The sequence below is a fragment of the Dasypus novemcinctus genome, chromosome 1 (genome assembly GCF_030445035.2).
Source record: "Dasypus novemcinctus isolate mDasNov1 chromosome 1, mDasNov1.1.hap2, whole genome shotgun sequence".
Lineage (NCBI taxonomy): Eukaryota > Metazoa > Chordata > Mammalia > Cingulata > Dasypodidae > Dasypus > Dasypus novemcinctus.
This window is the reverse complement of record NC_080673.1, coordinates 94,984,350-95,005,324: the sequence shown is the minus strand read 5'-3', so window position 1 is coordinate 95,005,324 and position 20,975 is coordinate 94,984,350. Positions and strand designations below refer to the sequence as shown.

At 39.0% G+C, this 20,975-nt stretch overlaps 1 protein-coding gene and 1 long non-coding RNA gene across 4 annotated transcripts in view; one reads left to right on the top strand and one right to left on the bottom strand.

Moving 5' to 3' along the window:
• PPA2 (inorganic pyrophosphatase 2) overlaps nucleotides 1-9,435 on the bottom strand; it is a 120,144-nt gene extending 110,709 nt beyond the window's left edge. For 2 of the 3 annotated variants that reach the window (XM_058294615.2, XM_012518669.4), the window contains exon 1: nucleotides 6,093-9,435. In XM_058294615.2, coding sequence (XP_058150598.1) covers nucleotides 6,093-6,267 — 175 coding nt within the window. In that variant the 5' untranslated portion in view covers nucleotides 6,268-9,435. Of the gene's footprint in view, nucleotides 1-5,491 lie in introns of all 3 variants that reach the window. The other variant, XM_058294630.2, reaches the window with a different exon arrangement.
• On the top strand, nucleotides 1,528-18,607 carry LOC101441737 (uncharacterized). The gene is made up of 5 exons (XR_009185161.2): nucleotides 1,528-5,552; nucleotides 16,224-16,291; nucleotides 16,400-16,475; nucleotides 18,182-18,281; nucleotides 18,397-18,607. It is a non-coding gene; the product is annotated as an uncharacterized lncRNA (long non-coding RNA).
• The last annotated feature ends 2,368 nt before the right edge of the window (nucleotides 18,608-20,975 follow it).

Genomic DNA, 20,975 nt, shown 5'->3' with positions numbered 1-20,975 from the left:
TGATTTTGGTTTTGCAGATAAAGTTTTGTGGGAACACAGCCCCCCAATATATTTACTTATTTTCTATAGCTGCTTTTGCAATAAAACAACAGAGATGACCCTCAAAGCCTATAATATTTACTATCTGGCCCTTTACAGAAAACGTTTTCCAACTCTTGACCTACAGAGAGTATTGATAGATAGTTCAATTACTGAACCCAGGGCATTAAAAAGTTTGGAGTTGAGAAAAAGATAAAGTTCCAGCAAGAGAGACTATGAAGGAGCAGATATCAAAAGAGATAACTAAGAGAGAGTGTTGTCCCTGAAGTAAAGAGAAAAAAAAGTGTTTCAAGGAGGAGAAAGGGATTGACTGTGAAAAGTATGCTACACCATGTGCAATGAGGACATAAAATTCATTATTAAGCTTGGCACAAGGTCACAAGTGGTCTTGACAAAAGCCGTTTTGGTGGTGTAGTGGGGATCAGAGCCTGAAAGTTAGAGGCGACCCTTGACTGTGTGAATAAGGGACTAGAAAAGTCAACTGGGAACTCTATATAGATGGAGAGGCTTGTTGATTGGCTGAGATGAATAAGAAGCTGCTGTTTCTCTGGAATTTCCATAAATGCAAGAAATGTGGAGAGCTCACTTGGGGCAGCAACACCATCAGTTGTCTTACTTGCCGTCAAACAATTTAAAAAATTTCTATAGAAGGAACTAACCCACGACTCAATCCCAGGTCTGCTTGGTAAACAGCTGCATGCTGTTCTGCAGTAAAACTTAAATCAATCCTCTGTCCTATGTCGTTCAGCATGCCCAGAACCTCCCTGAGGTTCTGCAGAGCAGATAAGCTTCTTCCAACTATAATCCCCTTGGCACATACACTAAGCTGGAACTTCCTCAACATTGCTTCACCAAAAACCATACCTTCATCTGTTTTTCGGCCTTTATAAATATTTTGAAATCTCAAGCTCTGGTGGTTCCTTTTACTGGTTGTTTTGGGGTGACCCTTTTTTATTCACTTACTATTGCTGTAACAGGGAATGCGATGAGATCAATGATTGTAATCAGCCCACCATCTTTTCTCAGCATTTCACTCTTGTCAAAAATCAGATTGCGAAGCTAAGCATCAACTAGTGAATTCTATCAGGCCCATCAATAAAGCCATGGCCAAACAGTGTCAAAACTTTCCCTTCAACCAGACTAAAACAAGATTTCATTCTATCATTTGTAAGTTATCTACTTATGTGTTTCTCTCACAGCAAAAACTTTTGTAAGGATGAAAGTTTATTACTTGTTTTAACAAGTATGAAAATTGAATGGAATGCAAAGCATGCATCTGTGTTTACACCACCTAGCTACAGATATGCCAAGTACCAACATATCATTATTAAAACCATTTAGAAAGATCCATATAGGAGTGAATATAACTAAAGTTAGCTTTGCTTTGTTTTATTTATAAAAAGATGAAAACATCTTTAAAAGTTTACAAAATCAACTTCTATAAAAATGTTTCATCTGTTCCATATAGATCACAAGAAGAAACAGATTTCACAGCACTTTATTTAGAAAACTAAGCTGTTTTAAGACTTTTATGGACTGATGACCAAATACATATAATTTTTCATTTATTTTTCTATATTCATACAATACCCATTATGTTCTGTTGTATCAATTCAAACTCTATGATATCAGCCAAATTAAAAACAAGTTATAGGTACTCATATACTTAAGTTTCAAAAACACATTTTGTGGGTTAGTCACAGGAAACTTTATTAAGTACAAACGTATGGAACATTCAATAACAGATTCCACCTACTATCCAAATGATGTACTTAAAAAAGAAAGCCTACAGTAATTCCAACATAAGCATATGCTTACTATAAATGATAAACTGTTAAAGAACTACACCATTCACCCCACTAAATAAAAACTTGAATTATCCACAGCATTGGTTCCCTTAGTGAACCAGTCATCTACCTCATAGCAACAAAAGTCCTAATTATAGAAAGCATAGCTTCTCCCTATCCTCTGAGAAAAGCTTTATTAAAAACAAACACAGGAAGCAGATGTGGCTCAAGGAACTGGGTGGGCTCCCGTCTACCATATAGGAGGTCTAGGGTTTGATGCCCAGGGCCTCCTGGTGAGGACAAGCTGGCCTGTGTGGCAAGCTGACCCATCCAGTGTGCTGGCCTGTGTGGAGTACTGGCCTGCGCAGAGTGCTGGCCCATGTGGAGTGCTGGCCTGCACAGGCGTGCTGCCTCGTGCAGGAGGGCTGGCCAACGCGGAGAGTTGGCACAGCAAGATGACGCAACAAAAAGAGACACAGAGAAGAGATAATAAGAGATGCAGATCAGGGAGCTGAGGTGGTGCAAGAGAATGATCGCTCTCTCCCACTCTGCAAGGTCCCAGGATCAGTTCCCAGAGCCACCTAATGAGAATACAAGCAGAAGAACACACAGCGAATGGACACAGAGAGCAGAAGAGCAGAAACACGGCGGGGGGGGGGGGGGGGGGGGGGAGAAAGAAATCTTAAAAAAAAAAAAAAAAAAGCTGAAATAATGCATTATCATCCTAATAGAAAAAACAAACAAACAAGCAGACATCAAAGGAATATAACATGCAGTGCTAGGTCTTTGGTCCCATACAGTCAACTCTAGGTTCATTATGACTTCACAATTAATTCAAGAGACTGCAGGCAGTACCCATTAAAACTCTGAGACCTAAGAATTAATAAGTTGGAACATACTTAAAACATTCAATAAAATCTACATCCCATTATTTTCACCATTTTCAGAATTTAACAATAAGAATTTTGGCCTCATGTCTTAAAGGCAAACAGGTATTTTTTAAAAAATGGTATTAAATACTACCATGTGTGAGACACCAATAACTTTTACACACTTCATCTCATTTAACTGGCACAGCAATCTATAAAGTTATATGCTATTCCAATTTTACAGATGGATAGACTGAATTAAGGGAGGGCAAATGATTTGCCCAAGATAATCAAGTCAGGACTACAACCTGAGTTCTAGCCTTGGCTAGAAGCCTACAACTGTTTCTATGATATAAAAGTTACTTCTGGGATTTCCAGAAATCATTCTATCCAGTCTTCCCAAAATGAGTTCCATGAAATTCTAGCATCCCTAAGAAGTTAACAGGTATGCTAAGAAATAAGGAATCAATGGTTTAAAAGATTGGCTCAAGTTGCTTTCCAGCAGAATTTTCTAGAATTTTAACATGCACATTGTGACTCCAAGAAGACAATAAAAGGTAAAGTGTTCCCCTAATTTACTAAACCACAAATGCCATATTTTTTTTTTTTTAAGAAATGCTAATATCATCCCATGGGATGCTGTGCTCAACTAAACAGCTCCATTCTCCACATTCTAGGGTTTAACAAAGTGAAGTCAAGAGGTTACATGACTTACTCAGGGCCATACAATCCAATTACTAGCAGGGACTGCTGGCACCACGTGGCCCAATAATTCCTACCAGGGCACTTTTTCCCCTAAATCATCCTGTCTCATTTCAATACTGTACTGTTTCTACAAAGTTCAAAACCAAATTAAAAAAAAAAAGTATTACATCACTTATTCTTTATTCTGATTCTTCTGAATGTCAATAAAGAAAACCATTTACAGAGATGAAGTTCAAAAATGTTCTATTTCCACTGCACCAGTCTATCAGAGACTTGGGATATATTTGGAAATGTGGAAATGATTCTGTATTAACAACTCTGAATAGCACTTTCTAGCCAAGTAGTGCAATACTTAAATTTTCTTTGAAGTGATATAGAGTTGCACCCAAGTACATTATACAGAAACTCAGTTTTAAAATGTTTGTGAGCATCTTTACAAAGAACATTGTGTTGTTTTCACTCTTTCCCCACTCATCCTAAAGTTGCTTTACCTTTCACTTTGAACTACCCCTTCTAGCAAGCAGTAAACAGTTCTAGGCCAACCGTACCATCTGCTGGTTAGTTCAGGAATTGTTTAACCCAACATATTTTCCAATGACCCTCTCACCACCTGCCCCCTCCCCCAAACTACACTCCCCTTTCTTTACTGTTACCAATTTAACTCAGTAAAACATTTGTTCTTCTTTTCTGCCCAGTTTATCTCAACTGAATGGAAAAATATTAACAGAAAAACATGAGTATGGAGAACACTTACTGCTAAAGAACAACCAGTCTGAGACCAGAAGAGCCTCAAGTTCCTCACTGGAATATTTACTATTCACCCAATGCCTTTATGGAATATCAGTGCTGAGAAGGTCCTTGAAGATCACTGCAACTGCTTCATTTTTACAGGTGAAGAATCCAACCCCTGAGAAACGAAGTAGTCAGGTGCCCAAGAGCACACTTTAAGAGTTAAGGGCAGAGCAGGATTAAGGCCTTGGTGGCCCTTTCCAAATCCATTTTCCTTCCCCTACACTGGATGCTCAAGGCTCCTCAAGCTGGTTTTTCCTTGACCAACATTTAACCAAAATATTTTTCAGTGTTTTTTTATATTTTTGTTAATCATATTGCTATTATGAATCTCTTGAGAGCAAGGCCTGTAATTTAGTTTTTTCTGTAGCACACTTGTAGACAGTGTCTACCATACTTCATAAATATTTATTGACTATTTGTTGTTTATTGTTCATTACTGTTATTATTACAAATCTAGAATTGTATGGATTACACAGGCCTTTATCTGCTTAAAAATCTGTCATTTTATAGCACTATTCTATGGGAAACTGTTCCCATTATCACATTGTAACTCTTTGGAACACAACCCATTAAAAAAATTGGTACTTCTTGTAAATGGTTCCTGTCCAACTAATCCATCTTTACCAAGTAAGAATGTAAAAAGAATATACAGCACAGAAGAAAAGAACAACTAATTTTGAAGAAAATAGGAATTCTAGTACCAGTTGCCTTATCATCAGAAGACTTTTTAGGCAACGTCAGATTTCTTGCCCATAAAAGGACAATAATAAATACTCAGCCTAACCTCAAGCGGGTCAAGTGTAAACATTTTATAAATTACAGATATCAATAATGATTACAAATATTATTAATCAAAATTTACATTCCAGGCTCAGTGACTAAGCACTTTACATACACTGTGTTCTGTAATTCCTATGGCCAATTTACAGATGAGATAAACTAAGGCCTAGCAAAGTTAAGAAACTTGCAGGGGATCACAGAACTGAAAGGTGAATAATCTAGGATTCGTTTAGCTCTCAAAGGCTTCAGAGCCGTGTTCTTAACCGGTGTGCGACAAGCAAGGCTGACCTTACAAATGTAAGGTATTACTCCCATTAGGGCTGAGGTCAATGAAGTATGAAGGCAACTTAGCTAACCTCGCGATTTTCACGTTACAGCTAACCTTCACAGTGAAGTACCGAGGCTCAAAGAAAAAGAGCGTCAAGGAGAGCTGGCACCTTCCCGTCCCCTTACAGGTCGCTTCGCCCTCTGGGCGTGTTCAATCTGGGAAAGAGGGAGTGTCTTCACCTGAGCCCTCACCTCCAACCGGCCTCCTGATCTTGGATGGCATTCTGGGTCGCCAAGAAGTGTAGGCAAACTCGTGAGTATAGACTCATGTTTCTGGGAGAAGATCCCTCACCAAATTCCAAAAGAGATGAAAAACCGCTGGACTAGGCATCTTCAAAATTCTGCCAGCCTCTCCAATTGCAGGAAGCCCACACAAGGAAAGATTTTCTTACGCTCACTAGGAGGGCGGCAGGATTCCTGGCCCCCCGTTTCGTTACTAATTTGCGTGAACGCAGGACTGCAACCCCGGGCTTGGCAAATGGCTGCGAGGCCGCCGCGGGAGGCCGCGCGCGCTTCGACACGCTCCGCCTGCGACTCGCGGAGGGCGGTTGGCCCGGCCGAGAGCGACACGCGCGGCGCTGCGACCGTCCGCCGCCCTGCGTCTCTGGGTCTTAGTTCCCTGTCGCCAGCAGCTCCCACGGCGCGGTGCCGGCCCCCGCGCAGGGCGAAAGCGGCCTCCACTCAGCGGCGGCCGCGGCGCGCCGGGAGGAGGGAGGCTGCGCGGAGAGGGGCTCTAGTCCCAGCCCTCGGGTCCTGCGGCGCGCCGGGCGCCGGGTCTCCGCGAGCTACTTACTGAAGAAGAGGCGGTAATCGCACGAATAGGGCTCGCCTCGCTCCTCGGTGCGGTACAGGGCCATAGCGCGGCGCGGCCCGGGGCCAGCGTTCGGCACCCCCGGTAGTCGGGCTGCGGCGGGACCCCCCGCGCGCCAACCCCCACCCGTGCGTAGCAGCGGTAGCAGCGCGCGCATGGCGTCGGTGATGGTCCCACTCTTCCCTTTGGCTGCGTCGGGGGGTCCGGCGCGATTGCGCGCCAGCGCCCCCTACCGCTCGGAGTCGTCACTCCTGGCCTGGGGGTTGGGACCCGATCACGCCCCGGAGGCCTGCCCGCGGCTCCAAAGCGCTGCCCAGAGCGCAGGAGAGCGGCCAGCCCCTCTCGCGCGATTACCACGTCTTTTTCAGTAAGGGGAAGTTCCCGGAGCAATTTAGCTCTCCACTACGTGAGCAGTTACTATTTGCAAGGCATGGTGCAGTCTCAAGTCCTAAGCACATGCATGCTTACAATTTGGTGGGCTCGTCAGGGTGAAAACAAGGAACTTGGTATTTCAGAGCTATACCTGAGGAGTACCAAGCATCATTGCAGAAAGAGAAAGGAGGAGTCACCCCTTTTGGGCATAAATAGAAAAGGGCTTCATGAAGGACATTGCATTTGAGGAAGTTATACTTTTTACTCTTAGTCTGTGTCAAGGTCAAGTGTTCACAAGGAGACTGGGTCATTATGCTTTACAGTGATGTTTTTGTGTGCACACATCTTCTACATTGGACAGGGTTCAGAGCAGAGCTTGGCACAAAGTAATCACTCAATATTATATTTCATAAAAATGTAATATGAAAAATAATCAGTGAATGAATATATGATTTACCATGTGACAGTGAGCTCTGTGAGGCAGTGGACATTGTTGTGATTTCTTTGAATCCTGGCCTAACACAGGCCAAGTACTGTTGGTGTTTCTGGCAATTCCCTGGGCAATTTGTTTCCACAGAGCAGCATCTGCCCTGTAGTCGAACTTCTTTGGAGACTGCCTAGGCCACTGGGAAAGTCTGTGTGATCACTCACGACACGTCCTACTCCAAATGTGAACAGGATTCATATTCTTCCTACTCGGCACCAACGTTCTTTCAGCATCCCCAGTTATTCTGTGACAGTTAAATAAAGTTAGGACTCTGGCCTACTTGTGGCACTTAAAGTTTGGACACTGGCCTACTTGTGACAGTTAAATAAAGTTAGGACACTGGCCTACTGAGGTTTCAGGAGCGATGTCTGGGAGATGTCACTAACCACTTAGACTGTCCACTTAGATTGTAGATCCTGAACTCTTTTGTCAACAGTGGTAGCTCTGTAATGTATCAGCTCAACTAGGTAAACTATAAGACAAGTTCTCCTACAAAAAGGTAGGTTTGGGGTGTCTCCTGTATTCATATATCACAGTGGATTGTAATTTTATTATTCCCGGTGTGGAAAAAGAAAAGGCTTAATTGTTCCATTAACATTTGAAGATGAGATGTTTCAATAAGACAAATTCCTACCAACCCAAAAGTGTGGGCTAGTTTCTGATGATCTAAAGATTCTTAAAATAAGAAAAAGTGTTCAAGGTGCCAGATTTATAGGCTTATTATTGCTTCATAGCATTAAAAAAAAAGGTGGCTTTTTTTTAAGGAAATGATGAAGACAAGAATTTTCTGAGAGAATTATTCCTCAAATTAACACTATTTTCTGTTTCCTAACAGTTACTCATTGGGAGAATCCAACACAAATTTCTAAGACCCCTCTTGCCAATAAGCTTTCCTTAACACTGGCAATACATCTTAACTGCCAACAAGTTATGTGTATCCTGATTTGAAGAAACCAATAAAAAATATTAAACTCTTTAGAATAGAAGATGCTTACTTAAAATGGAAACTTGATACTAACTTGTCATTTTATAAATGACATTTTTAAATATTACCAAATTATGCATTCTGGAAATGAAACAAGTTTACAATTATTGTTAATCACTCAGATCCCCATCTTTCATTCTCTACCATTTACTGAAATATTTGAGAGTCAGAATTAAGGTATTAAAATTAAGTTAACCTATACCAGGTTAACTCCTTTAAAATTTTAAGATATGAATTTCTGAAGGAAATGTTTATTACATAAGATTTGATTACTTCAGATTTAGACACTGAAATATGAATCATTGGGTTTCCATCATTGATATCTCCAACTCTCATCAGGTACAAATAAAAGTCTCAATCCTAGGAGTTTGTAAGTTGAAGAGTAAAGACAAATACACATGATACCAATAAAAAACATTTCTGGAGTTTAGGAAATGCAAAACCACCAGAAATTCTGGAATAGGTCATTGATTTTATAAAGCTGATGATTTAGGAAAACCAATTTAAAAATACTATATAGGAAGGACTAGAATAAGAAATAAGAGGCAAGGTAGCCAGGTATTGACAGTAACTCAGATTTCAGGTAACAAGAACCCAGACTGTAATCCTAGCAGTGGAAGCAAAAAAGAAGTGTTGGGTTTGGAAAAAAATGCCAAAATTGATGCCTGATTAGCAGTAGTGGAGTGATAAGTGATGATGGAAGAGTCAAAATATCACTCTTTTCTATACATAATAACTACAAGATATGTAGTGTTATTCTTAGATACAAAGAAGTAAGAATGGGAGAGAAACTTTGGAGTTAAAGTGACAAATCTGACTTTGGTCCAATTGGGTTTGAAAGAATACAGAGATGTTCAGTTGAAAATGAAACTATGTTCACAGGTTGGGTTCTCTGAGAAGCAAATTTGAGATGGTTTAACAAGGACAGTTCTCAGTAGGTTGTGCCCTAGGGATCAGTATCTGGGGAAGTGAAAGAAGAAAGCAGCATTGGATGAAAGAAGTCAAGCTGTGCTGCAGATCCAGCAACAGCCTCAGGTGACACTACAGAAAGTTCTGGAGTTTAAATGACCAAGTAAAGTTGCCCAATAAAAGGCCAAAATTGCTAGACCTTTATAACCCCAATGGATGTAGGCTGCCCTATAGGGACATGATTTGGACAAGGCAGGAAAGGCTATCCCAGAAGACGCTGATAGCTGAAGGCTTTATGCTACCTGTAATCCCAATAGCTGGGGCAAAAAGTTGTTCATTAAAAGGGATCGAGTGGCAAATCAGTGACTACCACAACTATGAAACTGCAGTCAGATGCAATTTGGAGCTAAAGAAAAATTACCTAATTAGTGAATAGCAGTTCTGTTTCTGCTTTTACATTGATAAGCATAACAAAAAATCTGCCAGGGTTATGGTTGTCATTTTCCAAAACACTGGATTATCTTAATAGCAAATAAAAAGATTCTACTCTGCAACATAATAAAGAAGAAAATAAGAAATTTCCTAATTGCTCATTGTTGATAGCCAATAGCCGTCTTTGGGAGCTGGGTCATCAAATATAGCAGTATTCAATAAAAGTAATAAGATTTTAAAAATATTTTCGAAAACTTTCTAATTTCTGGTATAAGATTTATAAACTTAAATTGTAGCAGTTTAGCTGATATTATTGTCATATTTCACTGGCATTTAGAATACTTTATTCAAAGAGGAGATTTTTAAAATGTTTTTCATGCTACCATACATTTTGAATATTTTTCATTTTACAAAATACTCCAAAATTTTTTCTGAATATTACCTAGAGTTCATATTCATCCAGTATTTGTAAGCTACATTTTGTCCTTCTAAATATATATCATAGCTCTATATCATAATACTGAGCATTATTCTATTGGGAAATGATTATTGTGAGAATACACAAAACAACAGGGGTCTTGTCTCTGATTTTAGACCTTGAATTATAAACACACATATGCACACACACACATACACACTCTCACATACACATATGTATTCTTTAAATTAAATGCCATTGTGGTGGTTTGAAGCTATATGTACCCTAGAAGAGCACTTTCTTAAAGTTAACCCATTCCTGTGGGTTTAAGCCCATTATAAGTAGGATCTTTTGATGAGGCTATGTCAGTTAAGGTATGACCCACCTCATTCAGGATGAGACTTAATCCTATAACTGGAGTCCTTTATAAATGGAATGATTACAGAGACAGTGAGTAAAAGCCATGGATTCAGGAAGCTGAAATCAACAAAACTTTGAAGAGAAGGGAGAGACGAGCAGACCATGCCTTGTGCTTTGCCATGTGGCAGAGAAGCCAAGGATCTACGGCAGCTGGTCTTTGGGAAGAAAATAGCACTTTGATAATGCCTTGATTTGGACATTTTCTCAGGCTCAAAACTGTAAGCTAATAAATTCCCATTGTTCAAGCCAAACCATTTAATGGTATCTGTTTTAAGCAGCCTAGGAAACAAAAACAGCTATAGTGAATTTTTTTTCTTGGTAAAAAAAATATAAAAACTGATGTCAAGAGTCTTGGTTGTTTATTATTATTATTGGAATAATGAAAAAAAAAGCTCTAAAAATGATTGAAGTGATGAAGGCACAACTATGTGATTATACCAAATACAGTTATTATATAATTTGGATGGATTTATGCTTTAATAATAAGTATCAATAAAATTGATTTGTTGGGGAGAAGATATGGCTCAAGAGGTTGAGTGCCCACCTCACACATGGGAGGTCCCGGGTTCAGTTTCTGGTGCCTCCTAAAAACAAAAAAGGCAAACAACAAGCAAATAAATGGGGAAAAAAACAACTTGGGAGACAGTGTGGCTCAGTGGTTGAGTGCCAACTTTCCACATACAAAGTCCAGCATTCAATCCCCGGTCCTGTTACCTCACACACATAAAATTGATTTGTTAAAATAAAAAATAAAAATAAAAAGAGCTTTACATTTCACAAACTTATGAAGCAATATCTAGTGTGGTAATTTACACTTAGAAAATATTTCAGTATCTAGAGTGGTAATTTACACTTAGAAAATATTTCATTCATTCCTTTTCTTTCCTTATCAAATGTACTTTCTTTTATAAACTAATTAAAAGAATTGTTCTGTTTTAACTTCTTAACTGTGCCTGTAAGATTGTCATAAGTATCCTTAAATATTCTATAACACAATTTGCTTTTAATTTGCATTGTTGTTGCCTTAGCATCAGCATTTGCTACACTACTACTTTAGACAAACTTGTCTGCAAAATCATTAATCATTTTATTTTAAAATGCAACTAGACTCCCCTATTTTGTAGATTCTAGCATACTATGTCTTTATTACTATTGGGAAAACTTTGTATCATTTTATTTTTAAGCAAATGTCCTATCTCATTTTTATTTTGTAGAATTTGACCCACCTCCTTCACCAACCCACACCTCCACCAACTTAATTGAGCTGAAAGTCTCAGAGATCATTTTCTTTTTCAAGTATACAATTTGTTTTTATTTACAATACCCTAAGAAAATGTAAATTTAGAAACTTTTATTTTCATTAATTAGAATCAAACAAAGAGAATAAAGCACAGAAAGGAAGGAATGATAGGCAACTATTCACTTCATCAGTTTTGAAGGGAAGCTAGGAAAGGTGCATAGTGGAAAGGGTGGGTAGGTAATGGTAAAGGGAAGCTACATAATGTCACAGGAGACCCTGGTGGAGCCTGGGGCTCCAGAATGGGGAGAAATGGAGATGGATAGAGAATGGAAAACAAGGTTGCTGATTATAATGGAGGAGTCTACTGTTGTACAGTACATGTATGTGCAATATGTTTATTCTCTTTAAATGTCATAACCTGTCTTCCCCACTACATTCCAAAAGGTGAGAACAGCAGAAAGCAGATCAGGACAGAATGAAAAATTAATTCAGTTTTAATTTTTTTGAGGGCTGTAATCACTAGGGATCAAAATCCCTGTATTAGTCAGCCAAAAGCTGATGCAAAATACCAGAAAGTGGTTGGTTTTTATAAAGGGTATTTATTTGGGATAGGAGCTTACAGATACCAGGCCATAAAGCAAAAGTTACTTCCCTCACCAAAGTCTATTTTCATGTGTTAGAGCAAGATGGCTGCCGACAGCTATGAAGGTTCAGCCTCCTGGGCTCCTCTGGGCTCAGCTCCTATTTTCTCCACAAGGTCAGCTGTAGACTATGAGGCTCTCTAGGCTTTGCCTCTCTCCACAAAGTCAGCTGTAGACTATCAGGCGAAAGGCTCTGTCTCTCCCTGGGGCTCCAGCTTTAGCCTCAAACTCAACATCAAAGCCCTTAACTCTGTCCTTTGTCATGCCTTTTATCTGTGAGTCCCCACCCACCAAAACCCTAACCCTAACCCTAACCCTAACCCTAACCCTAACCCTAACCCTAACCTTGCCCTGCTGGGACAAGCAGTTTACATAATTAGTCAAGTAAACCTATGAATCCAATATAATCTAATATGTCCAGAGGAAAAGATCAGTTACAAACATAATCCAATATTTCTTTTTGGAATTCATCAATCATATCAAACTGCTACAACCCCTTATCTTGGTTGATTGATTTGTGGCAAACGGGAGAAGGGTAAGTGTAAAGGATCATGGTGAGCTCTCCCTGCTAGGGTTCAAACCCAGGCCCAGCTGCCTGGGAACGGGGCTTCGGTGAGATAGAGTAGCAAGGACAGCAGTTCTCCTCATGGTTTGGGAGAAATGAGGAGCAAAACAGGTCAAATTTAGCTTCCATGGTTACATTTGGAGGTTTCTACCTACGTCACCAAATAAAAACGGGGAAGAGAGAAGTAAATAAATGCCTGGCTTACTAAAGTAGTCTCAGGAAGACGAGTATGCAAAAAGCTGCTCTATGGAAGCAGGCTATAAACAAGGATCATCCTGAGAAATCCTGCATGCCCTCGAAGGGATGGGTTCAGAGGCCCATTTTTTAAAAGGTTTCTGAGCATCTCATTTGAAATGTGAAAAATTATTTTTCCAATTTACACAACTATTAGTGACTAAATTTAGGTCCCAGTTTCAAGACTTCTTAATGTAAACAAAACAACTTTCTGAATGAGGCACTATTTCACTGATTATCCTTTTTTTCTTTATATTTCACAGGTAGAACTGTAGGTCCTTTTCTGTACGAAAATTCAACAGGATGTTTTTTACAAGCGTTCTCAAAAGAGATTTCCCAATAAATATTATGACATAGCCCTGGGTCCCTTGAATGAAGAAAGTACTGTATATTGTGCCTTTGGCCAGGGTGAAAAAGAAGTTTCAGTGTGACTGACACCTCTAACCACCTGACAAACAGAGAGCAATTGGTGGGTCTCCGGAACCTCAGTCTCCTGTGGCTTACCCTTTAAGAAGCCTAACTGAATTTTGTTTAATTTTCTGAAATGACATTCTGTCAAATTTCTTTTCTTAACTTTCCAATTCAAAAGAATACTTGTGAACAAATTATTTTTAAAGCAATTCTTAAGTAACCGCTTTGAGTAAGGCACTGTGAGGTATCAATGCATCTAGATCAAACAATCAGAATAAGCCAGAACTCAGAATGAGGCTGGGCGGCAGGGCTGGAAAAGCAGATTTCAGGACCACCGTGTTCCTTAAATCTGTTCCTAAAATTCAGAAACTATAAAACCAAAATTCCAGATACCTAAATGCCTTATTCTTCCATTTCTCCCACCATAAAGCAACAAAAGGATATATATCAAGTAACTCTTTGAAGAGTTTATGTTCTATCTGAAGGCGGTGAACAGGAAACCTAGTGACTGCATTTTGTTTTGTATGTATCAACTGTTCTGCTGGTTGGAGCATGTTTGTGGTGGAAAGATCTGAAGCCAGCCTGGCTGGAAAAGTTGAAGGATAGGTATCTGGCGGGAGTAAGAAGAGAGATGGACTTTGGAAAAGAGGGGAGAGATTTAAAAGAGCAGAGGATATTTTAAGGAACTTTTTGCTGTATCTGATGAAACGTAACTCTTTCCTAAGACTCCCCTTGAAACTTACAGAGATATTTATATTACTATTAATGCTTTTGGAGTTAGACTTGTATACTGAGACTGGCTTCCAGGTAGTTCAGATACATGCAGGTTTCAGATACATGCAGGTTTTATATCTATATCTATCCATTTATCTATTTAAAATAAGCACACTAATAGCATAGGATACAAAAGTTACATTAATTTTAAGATTAACCGTGAATTTTCAGAGACATTTCAAGATTTAGGGAGGTTCTCAAAAGGGGCAGTACTGTGTCTGTGCATTTTTGAAAATTGTCGGGAGTTTTTGGATATTACTAGTATTGAGGAGCATTACTGACATTTTAGTGGATAGGGACCAGGGATGCTAGAGGGACTTAGACTACTCAACACTAGAAAAAGTTGTCTGTGTCCACATTGCTCTCAAATTTTCCACCAGGCATTCATGTAGGTGAAAACCTGCTTCTTTGTTTTTTCATTATCTAAGCCTAAAAATGAAAGCCATTTTGTATATAAACACAAGATTATATTTTGCATTGTTTTAATATGCTCATGGTATTTGAGTCACTAATACTGCACACTGTCTCAGTCTGTTTTTTTTTATTACTTCTCTCCCCTTCCCTGCCCACACCCGGCCTCCCAGTTGTCTGCTCTCTCTGTCCGTTCATGGTGTGTTCTTCTGTGTCCGCTTGTATTCTTGTCAGTGGTATCAGGGATCTGTGTCTTTTTTTGTTGTGTCATCTTGCCGCGTCAACTCTCTGTGTGTGTGGCACCACTCCTGGGCAGACTGCACTTTTTTTGCACTGGGCGGCTCTCCTTATGAGGCGCACTCCTTCCGCATGGGGCTCCCCTATGGGAGGGACACCCCAGCGTGGCACGGCACTCCTTGCGTGCATCAGCACTGCGTGTGGGCCAGCACGCAGTCAGGACTCCCAGGGTCAGGAGGCCCTGGGTTTGAACACTTGCCCTTCCATGTGGTAGGTGGATATGCTCTATCCATTGAGCCAAATCCGCTCCCCTGAGTCTGCTTTTATAGCTCTCAAATCCACAGTGACTTTGCATATAGATGCAAACATAGGACTACTTCATATATCTTGAGTCCTGGTGCCCGAGCATTGGCATATTGAAATACATGTACTTTTATTAAAATTTATTTTATACTTCTTTATGTAACAGGCATTATATTGATTTTTTTGGAACTTATTAGTGTAGTATGCTTTAATATCAATGGATTTCATCTCTGAGTAGTGAAGGAAATGTTAGAAAAGATTTGCTTTTTAAAGGGAAGATTGGGTCTAATAAGGTCGAGAATAACTGCTTTAGGCTAACCCAGGGATTCTTAACCATTTTTTTCTATGGACCCCATTGCCAGCCTTATAATCCTATGAACCCTTCTCAAAGTAATGTTTTTAAATGCATATTAGAATAGAAAGTTAAAAAGGAAACCAATCATATTGAAATATCTTTATCAAAATACTTTAGAAAAAAACTTTGTGATCTAATAGCACACTTGCTCCTTCATTAATGCGTTAAGTATCTAGATCTAGCTTAGATCCAATAATTACCATAATTTTGAAGTAGTGATGAGTATAAATGATATTTGGAGACATCTACAACATCAAATAGTGATATAAAGATTCTATGTCATTGTCACTGGAAACAGAATCACAGGTGTTGCTAATAACTGCTGTAGGGTTTTTTCCCTATATTCATAAATGGTACATTTTTTAAAAAAGATTTATTTATTTATTTCTCTCCCCTTCCCCCCCACCCTGGTTGTCTCTGTGTCTATTTGCTACCTCTAGTTTCTTTGTCCGCTTCTGTTATTGTCAGCGGCACGGGAATCTGTGTCTCTTTTTATTGAGCCATCTTGTTATGTCCGCTCTCCATGTTGCGGCACCATTCCTGGGCAGGCTGCACTTTCTTTCAGGCTGGGCAGCTCTCCTTACAGGGCGCACTCCTTGCACATGGGGCTCCTCTACACGGGGACACTCCTACGTGGCACGGCACTCCTTGCAGGCATTAGCACTGCGCGTGGGCCAGCTCCACAAGGGGCAAGGAGGCCGGGGGTTTGAACTGCAGATCTCCTATATGGTAGACAGAAGCCCTAACCCTGGGCCAAGTCCATTTCCCAAATGCTACATTTTAGTTGGAGGTTAATGAAAATAAAGATGCAATCTTTTTTTAAAATTCGAGTTCATTGACCCCTAAATTTTACCTTAGAACCCAGGTTATAAACACCTCAGTTGGGAAGGAGCATTTGTTTTTTCTCCTTTGTCCTTAGGAGTAATTTGGTGAAAACGGCTAAGTATGTGAAGAATGGAACGAGAATAACAGATGACAAAAAAATGAGTAAGTTGGTGCATTGAAATTTTCTTTAAAAAGGTCATGAGAGAAGAGAGAATAACAAATATGCTCTTCACTTATTTTTTTTAATTGCTCTTCTCCCTCTTTTAAAAGAGATTTTAACCCAATTTTTAAAAAAAGATCCAAGAAGCAGACTCACCCAGCAAAATGGAGACATAATTCATGAGAGGTGAGAAATTAGCTTGATTCTCCTTTGTTTGGATAAAAAAAAAAAATTAGTTGTTAGCATGTAGAAATCTCTTTCAGATTGATTTTATCTATGTGAAAATAAGTCCATGTCCTAAGGTATAATAACATTTTTTTGGTGAGCTTTCAGTATTTCTGGCTGTTTATTAAATGGGACATCATAAAATGTATCCATCAAATAAGAATGACATGTGATTTAATTACACACTGTTAAATGACATGAAAAAAACCCAGAAAGTTTAGCTTGATTAAGTATTATTACTGCTTCTAGGCTAAAATAATCATGAGAAATTTCAGTTCCAATGACACATTATAAATCCTTTGTAATATTATAAATATAGTAATCCTGCTAATACTCTAATCCAATTCAAGGGTGAGCTACTAAATTGGTAATAATAGGTCCTGAAGAAAATCTAATGAAATAACCCATTTTTTTCTGCCCACTTTGTAGATTTCACCCTTAGGCCTCAAGCAGTGGGAATTAATTTTATTTTTAAACTGTTTAAACATAGAACTATTTTCCCCATTTTACACATATTCTTATTACATGAAATAATGGGTTTCAAACTAGATTCCAAAGAACCCTGGGTTCCAAAGGCAATTCTTTGACAGAAATTTCATGCCATCTATTGCAAAAAAAAATATGGATAGGTTAAATTTTTATCCGACCCCATGCCCATACCACAAAAGAATCTTAGCGCCCAAAATATAAGGCAAAGAGGCCCCATAGTTTCAGTGATAAACCTGGAGAAGAGTTAGAAACTCAGCAGCTGATGGATTTTCTTTGTTTAAAAATTATGTTTTAGAAAAACAGTTCTTTCTTTTCCCTTTCTCCTTTATTCATCCCTTTATTCATTTGACCAATTTTTTCGAAAGACCTACAATGAACCAGGATCTATGACTGTAAACAGATATAGAATGCTGGAAAAACAGTAATTATCTGCCCTAATAGTGTTTAAAGTCTGGTGTAATTATCTGCCCTGTTAGTGTTTAGAGTCTGGTGAAGGATTCCGGCATTTAACAAATGATCAAACAAATCTATTGATACGATTAGAAACTGAAATAAGTGCTATGAAGGAAAATGTATAGAGCTATGACAGAATAATATGGAGATCTGCTTAGATTGAGGAATCAGGAACAGTGTCTGTAAGGATATGACATTTCAGCTGACACCTAAAGTTGAAGTAGAAGATAGCCAAGGCAAAAGTGGTAGAAAGAACATGGGTGGAAGGAAGATGAGGTGCCAAAGTGCTGAGTTAGGAAAGAGCTTATGTTTGAGGAAGTAAAAAAATCAGGCCAGTTCTTTATGACTTCTGGATCCCAGAGAAAAAGACAGAGATAATTACATGCGATTTAGAAACTCTAAATGACAAAATATGACTATAAACAAAATTTTTAAAAGCAACAGAAAATGAGAAAATATTTGTTCCACTATATGTTTGTTTTAGAGTAGACTCTGAGGGAAGCAGATCCTGAGGCACAATACTTATTAAAAAGAAAAATAATTCAGCAACAAATGGAACAGAAGATAAGAATAGGTTATAAAACAAATATGAGTCATCAATAAGTACATAAAAACATGCTCAATCCTTGTTAGCAATAAGAAAAATGCAAATTAGATTGAGAAGACTTTAGTTTTGTTGTGCATTGCATTGACAACATTTGAATGACTGGTAATATCCATTGTAGATGAAGGTGTAATAACATCATCACTACTGCTCATGCCTGGGACTCCTGGACAACGGTCCTTCCCAAGACAGTTCAGCTTCTTCAGTGAATGAGCATTCCTGTAAGATTGTATATTAATTTTTATGGGCGTGTTTGGAGTAAACAAGTTTAATTTCCACACTGGAGGGGGTAAATTAAGCTATTAAACAGAATGATTCATGCAATTTTCTCCATAGTCCAAGGGAAAAGCCAACAAAGAAATTCTACAGATGTCTTTTCATAGAGTCATATCAAGTCCAAACCTTCTCCTCTTCTGATCAGCCATTTCTTGGAGAGAAGCTATTTTTGTCTGGTTCGTTGTGGTTTGTTTTGCTTTGTTTTGTTTTTTCCAAAAGAGATCTTACTTATGTTTATGTACATACTAATAAATGCAAAGAAAAAAGTCTGGAAGGATATCTCTGGAAGCTTACTTCTGTGTTTTTGTTATTGCAATTGGCCTTATTATTTGCTATGATATTTGCTCTATTACTAAAAAGCTTAGATGGTATAGGTTCAACTGATTCTCCACAAAAGCAATGCCCTCCAAAGCTAACATTTCAGAGCTCCATTCAAATGTCATGTGGACAACTCCTTGTTTTTTTTAATCAGCCTAGGACACTCATTAAAAATCCCCCACCCTGAAATATGTATTTTATGTAGGATTTTTCTGTAAACCTATAGCTTCTCTAATAAAATGTAATAATAATAATAATAAAAGAATACCGCACCCCACCCCCTGACAAACAGGCCACCACAAGAAAAACTTAGACACAAAATAATCAAGGAAGGAAGAGAGGACAAAGACAGGACATACTGACTAGAGCACAGTGAGTAAAATGGAGAGTAGGATTAGATGAAATTGGAGAATTAAGAAGACCACAGACAGACCATGTAGAGCCTTATGGGCCACTTTAAAGATTTTGGAATTTAACTTAGATGCAATTGGAACCCAATAAAGGGTTGCCTTGGTTCAATTTCTGTTTTACTGCTATTACTCTGGCTGGGGTATGGCGAATCAATTGGCGGGTGCAATCAGTCAATTGGACAGGTATGAATATGGAACCTAGGGATTCAATTAGAAGGAGATTGGAATAATCTAAGCTGGATACAATGGTGGCTTTTAGGGTGACAGCAGACATGGTGGGAAATAGCTCCTGCTGTCATGGAATTAATGGGAAAGGCTATGAACCTGAGCTACACAATTATTTCTATGGTGATAGAGTAAAATGAGTAAACCTAGCACACAGGAATGGAGGAGCTTCCAAAAGGAAGAACAAAGATGACTGAATATGGGGGGGGGGAGGAATTAAGAAGAATTGTGGGGTGGCAGCGGACTTGGCCCAGTGGTTAGGGCATCCATCTACCACATTGGAGGTCCTCAGTTCAAACCCGCAGTTCAAACCGCACCGGCCCCCTTGACTGGTGTGGAGCTGGCCCATGCACAGTGCTGATGTGCGCAAGGAGTGCCCTGTCATGCAGGGGTGTCCCCCAAGTAGGGGAGCCCCATGTGCAAGGAGTGCGCCCGGTAAGTAGAGCCACCCAGCGCGAAAGAAAGTGCAGCCTGCCCAGGAATGGCGCCGCACACACGGAGAAATGACACAAGATGATGCAACAAAAAGAAACACAGATTCCCATGCCGCTGACAACAACAGGAGTGGACAAAGAAGACGCAGCAAATAGAGAACAGACAACCACGGTGGGAGGGGGAAGGGGAGAGAAATAAATGAATAAATAAATCTTTACAAAAGTAAAATAAAATGGGGGAAGGGGAGAGAAATAAATGAATAAATAAATCTTAAAAAAAAAAAAAAAGAATTGTGGGGAGTGAATGTAACTGAAGAGTCTGAGCTCCTGCTTCTCATGTACAAGGTCCTGGGTTGGATGATCGTTACCTCCTAAAAACAAATAAACAAAAACCCACAAAAAAACAAAAACAACTCTCATTGGGGAGCGGATATAGCTCAATAATTAAGTGTGGGCTACCTACATACGAGGTCCCAGGTTCAATCCCCAGCCCTGGTACCTAAAAAAAAAAAAAAAAGTAAAACTGAGAAGGAATGTGTTAATTGAAGAATGGAATGGGCTATATTTCAAGGCCTTAAAATAATAATTATATCTTAGAACACGAATTAAGGGAAAAAAGAGTTGCATGCTTTTTAAACTATAATTTGTATCGATTTTTTTTTTTAGGAAAAGCCACCATGTTTAAGCATTCTTTGTTATTTCTTTTTATTTAAAAGTTTTTTATTTTGGTTTAAAATATCTAAGTTGTATAACTAATCTGCTTGGTGGTGTTTGGTGTGATACAGTACATTTGAACTATCTTTGTAGTTGAGGAAGACACTTGAGAAGCTGATTTATTTTGTCTTTCTTGACTTACCTTCTAAGCTGCTTAACTGTGAAATGTAATTTTTCTTGTAGAGACACTAAATATTGTATTCTTTAAAATAAGAGCCTTTTCTATTACAAATGAGATCAACAGCAATATCTTTCACACAAACCATGTCTTCATTAACATAGTTTGAATCAAAGGACTTTCAGGGCAGCAGCCATAATTGGAGTTTTAAATTTTATGTGGAAAATTACTCTCCTCAGCCCCATCCCTGTTAGAAGTCCCCCAGGGAGAGTTCTCCTCTAACTCAGGATCTGCCCTCCCTAAGGACCTTGAGCCAGGGAGCAGCGCATGCATATCCTATTCATGCTATGGAAACCACTTGATTAATCAGGGATGTTCATGGGTGCTGAGTTCGTCCAGCTTTTCACAGGCAGAGCTTGT